Source organism: Ylistrum balloti, unplaced genomic scaffold, assembly GCF_031769215.1.
Source record: "Ylistrum balloti isolate Yb309-2 unplaced genomic scaffold, AGI_CSIRO_Ybal_v1 Utg370090, whole genome shotgun sequence".
NCBI classification, from domain to species: domain Eukaryota; kingdom Metazoa; phylum Mollusca; class Bivalvia; order Pectinida; family Pectinidae; genus Ylistrum; species Ylistrum balloti.
In genome coordinates, this window is record NW_026782122.1 from 1 (window position 1) to 9,221 (window position 9,221).

Genomic DNA, 9,221 nt, shown 5'->3' on the forward strand with positions numbered 1-9,221 from the left:
ACGAAGGTAAAGGTACTTCTGGACTGACGAAGGTAAAGGTACTTCTGGACTGACGAAGGTAAAGGTACTTCTGGACTGACGAAGGTAAAGGTACTTCTGGACTGACGAAGGTAAAGGTACTTCTGGACTGACGAAGGTAAAGGTACTTCTGGACTGACGAAGGTAAAGGTACTTCTGGACTGACGAAGGTAAAGGTACTTCTGGACTGACGAAGGTAAAGGTACTTCTGGACTGACGAAGGTAAAGGTACTTCTGGACTGACGAAGGTAAAGGTACTTCTGGACTGACGAAGGTAAAGGTACTTCTGGACTGACGAAGGTAAAGGTACTTCTGGACTGACGAAGGTAAAGGTACTTCTGGACTGACGAAGGTAAAGGTACTTCTGGACTGACGAAGGTAAAGGTACTTCTGGACTGACGAAGGTGAAAGGTACTTCTGGACTGACTGACGAAGGTAAAGGTACTTCTGGACTGACGAAGGTAAAGGTACTTCTGGACTGACGAAGGTAAAGGTACTTCTGGACTGACGAAGGTAAAGGTACTTCTGGACTGACGAAGGTAAAGGTACTTCTGGACTGACGAAGGTAAAGGTACTTCTGGACTGACGAAGGTAAAGGTACTTCTGGACTGACGAAGGTAAAGGTACTTCTGGACTGACGAAGGTAAAGGTACTTCTGGACTGACGAAGGTAAAGGTACTTCTGGACTGACGAAGGTAAAGGTACTTCTGGACTGACGAAGGTAAAGGTACTTCTGGACTGACGAAGGTAAAGGTACTTCTGGACTGACGAAGGTAAAGGTACTTCTGGACTGACGAAGGTAAAGGTACTTCCCGACTGACGAAGGTAAAGGTACTTCTGGACTGACGAAGGTAAAGGTACTTCTGGACTGACGAAGGTTAAGGTACTTCTGGACTGACGAAGGTAAAGGTACTTCTGGACTGACGAAGGTAAAGGTACTTCTGGACTGACGAAGGTAAAGGTACTTCTGGACTGACGAAGGTAAAGGTACTTCTGGACTGACGAAGGTAAAGGTACTTCTGGACTGACGAAGGTAAAGGTACTTCTGGACTGACGAAGGTAAAGGTACTTCTGGACTGACGAAGGTAAAGGTACTTCTGGACTGACGAAGGTAAAGGTACTTCTGGACTGACGAAGGTAAAGGTACTTCTGGACTGACGAAGGTAAAGGTACTTCTGGACTGACGAAGGTAAAGGTACTTCTGGACTGACGAAGGTAAAGGTACTTCTGGACTGACGAAGGTAAAGGTACTTCTGGACTGACGAAGGTAAAGGTACTTCTGGACTGACGAAGGTAAAGGTACTTCTGGACTGACGAAGGTAAAGGTACTTCTGGACTGACGAAGGTAAAGGTACTTCTGGACTGACGAAGGTAAAGGTACTTCTGGACTGACGAAGGTAAAGGTACTTCTGGACTGACGAAGGTAAAGGTACTTCTGGACTGACGAAGGTAAAGGTACTTCTGGACTGACGAAGGTAAAGGTACTTCTGGACTGACGAAGGTAAAGGTACTTCTGGACTGACGAAGGTAAAGGTACTTCTGGACTGACGAAGGTAAAGGTACTTCTGGACTGACGAAGGTAAAGGTACTTCTGGACTGACGAAGGTAAAGGTACTTCTGGACTGACGAAGGTACTTCTGGACTAAGGGACTGACGAAAAGGTACTTCTGGACTGACGAAGGTAAAGGTACTTCTGGACTGACGAAGGTAAAGGTACTTCCCGACTGACGAAGGTAAAGGTACTTCTGGACTGACGAAGGTACTGACGAAGGTAAAGGTACTTCTGGACTGACGAAGGTAAAGGTACTTCTGGACTGACGAAGGTAAAGGTACTTCTGGACTGACGAAGGTAAAGGTACTTCTGGACTGACGAAGGTAAAGGTACTTCTGGACTGACGAAGGTAAAGGTACTTCTGGACTGACGAAGGTAAAAGGTACGAAGGTAAAGGTACTTCTGGACTGACGAAGGTAAAGGTACTTCTGGACTGACGAAGGTAAAGGTACTTCTGGACTGACGAAGGTAAAGGTACTTCTGGACTGACGAAGGTAAAGGTACTTCTGGACTGACGAAGGTAAAGGTACTTCTGGACTGACGAAGGTAAAGGTACTTCTGGACTGACGAAGGTAAAGGTACTTCTGGACTGACGAAGGTAAAGGTACTTCTGGACTGACGAAGGTAAAGGTACTTCTGGACTGACGAAGGTAAAGGTACTTCTGGACTGACGAAGGTAAAGGTACTTCTGGACTGACGAAGGTAAAGGTACTTCTGGACTGACGAAGGTAAAGGTACTTCTGGACTGACGAAGGTAAAGGTACTTCTGGACTGACGAAGGTAAAGGTACTACTGGACTGACGAAGGTAAAGGTACTTCTGGACTGACGAAGGTAAAGGTACTTCTGGACTGACGAAGGTAAAGGTACTTCTGGACTGACGAAGGTAAAGGTACTTCTGGACTGACGAAGGTAAAGGTACTTCTGGACTGACGAAGGTAAAGGTACTTCTGGACTGACGAAGGTAAAGGTACTTCTGGACTGACGAAGGTAAAGGTACTTCTGGACTGACGAAGGTAAAGGTACTTCTGGACTGACGAAGGTAAAGGTACTTCTGGACTGACGAAGGTAAAGGTACTTCTGGACTGACGAAGGTAAAGGTACTTCTGTAAAGGACTGACGAAGGTAAAGGTACTTCTGGACTGACGAAGGTAAAGGTACTTCTGGACTGACGAAGGTAAAGGTACTTCTGGACTGACGAAGGTAAAGGTACTTCTGGACTGACGAAGGTAAAGGTACTTCTGGACTGACGAAGGTAAAGGTACTTCTGGACTGACGAAGGTAAAGGTACTTCTGGACTGACGAAGGTAAAGGTACTTCTGGACTGACGAAGGTAAAGGTACTTGGACTCACGGATGTAAAGCAACTAACAGGAGTGACGAAGGTAAAGGTACTTCTGGACTGACGAAGGTAAAGGTACTTCTGGACTGACGAAGGTAAAGGTACTTCTGGACTGACGAAGGTAAAGGTACTTCCCGACTGACGAAGGTAAAGGTACTTCTGGACTGACGAAGGTAAAGGTACTTCTGGACTGACGAAGGTAAAGGTACTTCTGGACTGACGAAGGTAAAGGTACTTCTGGACTGACGAAGGTGACGAAAAGGTACTTCTGGACTGACGAAGGTAAAGGTACTTCTGGACTGACGAAGGTAAAGTTACTTCTGGACTGACGAAGGTAAAGGTACTTCTGGACTGACGAAGGTAAAGGTACTTCTGGACTGACGAAGGTAAAGGTACTTCTGGACTGACGAAGGTAAAGGTACTTCTGGACTGACGAAGGTAAAGGTACTTCTGGACTGACGAAGGTAAAGGTACTTCGGGACTGACGAAGGTAAAGGTACTTCTGGACTGACGAAGGTAAAGGTACTTCTGGACTGACGAAGGTAAAGGTACTTCTGGACTGACGAAGGTAAAGGTACTTCTGGACTGACGAAGGTAAAGGTACTTCTGGACTGACGAAGGTAAAGGTACTTCTGGACTGACGAAGGTAAAGGTACTTCTGGACTGACGAAGGTAAAGGTACTTCTGGACTGACGAAGGTAAAGGTACTTCTGGACTGACGAAGGTAAAGGTACTTCTGGACTGACGAAGGTAAAGGTACTTCTGGACTGACGAAGGTAAAGGTACTTCTGGACTGACGAAGGTAAAGGTACTTCTGGACTGACGAAGGTAAAGGTACTTCTGGACTGACGAAGGTAAAGGTACTTCTGGACTGACGAAGGTTAAGGTACTTCTGGACTGACGAAGGTTAAGGTACTTCTGGACTGACGAAGGTAAAGGTACTTCTGGACTGACGAAGGTAAAGGTACTTCTGGACTGACGAAGGTAAAGGTACTTCTGGACTGACGAAGGTAAAGGTACTTCTGGACTGACGAAGGTAAAGGTACTTCTGGACTGACGAAGGTTAAGGTACTTCTGGACTGCGACGAAGGTAAAGGTACTTCTGGACTGACGAAGGTTAAGGTACTTCTGGACTGACGAAGGTTAAGGTACTTCTGGACTGACGAAGGTAAAGGTACTTCTGGACTGACGAAGGTAAAGGTACTTCCGGACTGACGAAGGTTAAGTTACTTCTGGACTGACGAAGGTAAAGGCACTTCTGGACTGACGAAGGTAAAGGTACCACTGTAAATGACGAAGGTAAAGGTACTTCCGACCGAAGGTAGTACTTCTGGACTGACGAAGGTAAAGGTACATTACTTAATTAAGGTTAAAGGTTTTGACTGACGAAGGTTAAGGTCATCCCTAACGATCAGTTTGAGACTGAAAGGATACTTCTGGATAGAAGGTGGTCACACTTCGCATGCTATCCAATGTAGTTGAGTGTTCGCGTCTCACCACTACACTGAGTGTAGCAACGTTAACAAATCCGTTCTTTGGACGATTCATAAAAAGCATTCCCAATTTATAAACATTTAATTCTTAGACTGGTAATGGTTGCGTCTATTTCCAGTCTTCTATTGTCTATATTTTCTTCATATTGTTGCAGAGTGAGCGATCTAGAGATAATGTACGATGGTATAACACCAATACGGATATTTCCATCTGGTTCCATGGAATGGCTCCCACTTCGGAACTTTGCACTGCATTGCGACACCAATCCAACATACTATCCTTTTGACACTCAAACCTGCCCGATCGCCATCACTGCGTGGAGCTATACAGATTCTCTGATTGATCTGGCTCCTTCAGCAGATCCCGTCTTCTCTTTGGACTTTTATCATGAGAATGGCGAATGGGAATATGTACGCTCATCAAAGAAAACGAAGACCATAGAGCGTGCTGGACACGAGACCCTGACGGTGACAATTTCGCCCACATTTAGACGTCGTCCTCAGTTTTATGTGATGAATACAATTATTCCAATCCTCATTCTTGGTATTCTGAACGGATTCATTTTCTCGCTTAGTGTTGATTCAGGCGAAAAAATGGGATTTGTTCTCACTGTCCTGCTGGCTTACGCTGTTTATCTGACTTTGGTGGCTGATCATATCCCAACAACGTCGGAAAGTATATCAGTACTCTGTAAGTCATTATCTTTTGTTTCAGTGCTTTGTTGATTACACCATGTAATCGATTATATTGTGTTTTGTTCTCTTGTGTATCGATGCCATCGGCAATATTATATTTTATTCCCCATGGTATCCATGTTATCGACTATGTTGTACTATGTTCCCCAATCTATCCTGTTTATTGCCCCATGTTATCGACTATATTGTACTATGTTCCCCAATCTATCCTGTTTATTGCCCCATGTTATCGACTATATTGTACTATGTTCCCCAATCTATCCTGTTTATTGCCCCATGTTATCGACTATATTGTACTATGCCCCCCAATCTATCCTGTTTATTGCCCCATGTTATCGACTATATTGTACTATGTTCCCCAATCTATCCTGTTTATTGCCCCCATGTTATCGACTATATTGTACTATGTTCCCCAATCTATCCTGTTTATTGCCCCATGTTATCGACTATATTGTATTATGTTCCCCAATCTATCCTGTTAATTGCCCCATGTTATCGACTATATAGGTACTATGTTCCCAGAAATTATCTAGTTGATTGCCCCATGTTATCGACTATATTGTACTATGTTCCCCAATTTATCCTGTTTATTGCCCCATGTTATCGACTATATTGTTTTATGTTCCCCAATCTACCCTGTTGGTTACCCAATGTTATCGTTTATATTATACTTTATATCTCCAGCTATCCTTCTGCTGCTAATCCTAATGATGTCGGTCTTTTCCGTCATTGCTTCGATCTACGTCATCCGATTTCACGGCCGTTCAGATGACGTACCGATACCCGATGCAACACGGAAGGTCATCCGGATAATGGCTTCCGCCTCTTTCTGGAAGGGATGCTTTCGATGTAAAAAAAGGACGTCCACGGTTAAGGACGGAAAGAATGGCGAAAATAAAGAAGACGTAGACGATAAACCGACACTGAATCAGGAAAAGTCGTGGATTCAAGAAATACCTGAATCAGAGGAGGATTGGAACGATCTGACATGGAAGGAAGTGGCAGACATTATCGACCATTTTGGTTTTGTTTGGTATTTCACTATAACTGCTATAATAAGTGGGTGTTGTATAATCTTAATGTTGTATGGATATGTAAATGTAGGCACATAGTTTTACATTATTTCATATCTATAAATTATCATTGCTTGTATAGTTGAATTGATTTGTTAAATGCTAGGTTTTACCAATGATACATTCTGTAAACATGTGAAACAGATAACACAGGGACCTTTCTATATATCTGGTTATGTGAGATATCAACACAGTGACCTATCTAGATATCTGGTTATGTGAGAGATCAACACAGGGACCTATCTAGATATCTGGTTATGTTAGAGATCAACACAGGGGTCTATCTAGATATCTGGTTATGTGAGAGATCAACATAGGGACCTATCTAGATATCTGGTTATGTTAGAGATCAACACAGGGGTCTATCTAGATATCTGGTTATGTGAGAGATCAACATAGGGACCTATCTAGATATCTGGTTATGTTAGAGATCAACATAGGGACCTATCTAGATATCTGGTTATGTTAGAGATCAACACAGGGGTCTATCTAGATATCTGGTTATGTTAGAGATCAACACAGGGACCTATCTAGATATCTGGTTATGTTATAGTACAACACAGGGACCTATCTAGATATCTGGTTATGTGAGAGATCAACATAGGGACCTATCTAGATATCTGGCCCCACTTGTATAAAACATCTCAACTTGAGATTTCCTTAAGTCGAGATTTTCCTCAGCTAATATCTCCTTGAAAATATCTTGTATGAAAATTCCTCAAGGAATTTCAGGACATCCTAGCCGATGACTTCCTCCTGTTCCTTGAGAAAATTTTATACAAGCCGTTTTTGAGGAGATATCAGCTGAGGAAAATCTCGACTTAAGGAAATCTCACGTTGAGATGTTTTATACAAGTGGGGCCATGTTATGTTATAGACACAGGGACCTATCTAGATATCTGGTTATGTGAGAGATCAACACAGGGACCTATCTATACATCTGGGTATGTGCGAGATCAACATAGGGACAAATCTAGATATCTGGTTATGTGAGAGATCAACACAGGGGTCTATCTAGATATCTGGTTATGTGAGAGATCAACACAGGGGTCTATCTAGATATCTGGTTATGTGAGAGATCAACACAGGGACCTATCTAGATATCTGGTTATGTTATAGATCAACACAGGGACCTATCTAGATATCTGGTTATGTTATAGAACAACACAGGGACCTATCTAGATATCTGGTTATGTTATAGAACAACACAGGGACCTATCTAGATATCTGGTTATGTTATAGAACAACACAGGGACATATTTATATATTTGGTTGCTTTATACAAGTAACTATAGATCGTTGACTTTCCGTTCGGCTTGATTACATAACATATGCGCGGTTTAAGCTGGTATCATCTATATTTTATATAGCTCAATCAATTCATCTTTGTATATTTATTTTGTTGCTAAATGAACCGGTCTTTGCTATAATTGTTCTGTTCATGGGTAAGTCACTTCACTCCAATTGCTCTAGATGCCATGCGACGGAGGTATCCCGCATGTTGTTCAGTGAAATAGCGACCACTTATCATAAGGAGTTCGCATAAAAAGCACTGTTCACTGGGCGATAAAACCAACAAACAGTCATCTTAATTACCATTTAAATTGATTTATGATTAAAATGTGTAATGTTACACGTGTAACTTATCGTTCCTTTGTCATTATTTTGATAGTGGTTATCAGCAATACATGTTTCTCTTGTATAGAATCAAATACGGCTGAACCAATTTTTGTTTGTTTTGTGAAATGAGATTGATTGGTACAGAATTGTATATTTTATATGACCGCTAAATTATCGCCAACATGTCAACATAATCTTAGTTCAGACTTCAATTCAATGAAAACCGGGTTAAAACATAAACGAAAGAAAGATTTACACAGAAACTCCTAAACGTGCCAAGAATGTAAGACCAGGTGTTCCGGTGGGATATGCGTCTTCTGCTTCATCGACGTCATTCTCCATTTAAATTTTGCTGATCGAAGTGAGTAATGTCAAGTTCCCAAGCGAGAACAAGGTAAATTATTGTATGTTTCGATGTTAAAGTAAGAAAATAATTGATTAAAAGGAGTTTTAAACATGTAGGTGTTCCCGGAAGGAATATGTTGGAAGATATAAAAAATCCAACAATGTATATCTGGGGTTTATGTTATAACTCAGATATAAGTAATGTCAGTCTCTTCCTCCTGATGTTTTAATAGATTTAGTAATAGTTCTGACTTCTGTCCACAGTCTCTGATAAAGATTATGAACTAATATATAATATTCTCAATGCAGAGTATATGAGAAAGAATATCAGATAAATTTAGAGGAATAAAACTGGAGGATCGGATTTAACAATCGGTGGTAAAAATCCAAAATAGAATCAGGGGATCTGTTGTAGAATCTATGGTAAAGATTCTAAAATAAAATTGATAGATCGCCTTTAAAGAATCCATGGTAAAACTTTAACATAGAATCAATGGTAACAAAAGAAATGAAATTGAAAGATCGACGTAAAAATCTTCAGTAAAAATTTGAAAATGAAATTGAAGAATTGGCTTCGAGAACCCGTTGTAAAATTGAAACTGGAGGATCGACTTTATAGAACCTGTGGTATACTAATAGAATCTTCCCCTACCCTGAGGGTGTGATAGAGAAATCTCCAACCCGAGGGGTGATTTTTGTTGTTGTCTAACCCGAGGCTCTGCCGAGGGTTAGACTAAAAAAAAACAAAAAAACCCAGGGTTGGAGATTTCTCTGTCACATCCTCTGAGGGTAGGGGTTGATTATTTTTCTCCCACCCCATTATTTCCACCACGACGTAAAAAAAAAATCCCACGGTACAAGTACCTGAATGGCGCATGAATATCATCATTCACGTTTCCAAAATTCTACATTCTTTCGCGAGAGCAAAATGACAGACTACAAACGCAATATGAATAACCATTAAAAACATTAATTTTTTGGAAATTAGATATTTTAATTAGCGACAGATACATGGAAATACTTGTATTGAACAACATTTAACTCCGTATCATTTATTATGGTAGGGTAGGCTTGCCGCGATGTCA

The 9,221-nt window shown here is 41.5% G+C and overlaps 1 protein-coding gene across 1 annotated transcript; it reads left to right on the forward strand.

The window, feature by feature from the left end:
* Positions 1–4,557: 4,557 nt before the first annotated feature.
* Positions 4,558–6,210, forward strand: LOC132549907 (neuronal acetylcholine receptor subunit beta-3-like; the record flags this gene model as incomplete). The annotated part of the gene is made up of 2 exons (XM_060213882.1): positions 4,558–5,093; positions 5,783–6,210. Coding segments are annotated over 2 exons (964 nt in total), but the record flags the coding sequence as incomplete, so codon positions are not given.
* Positions 6,211–9,221: the final 3,011 nt, after the last annotated feature.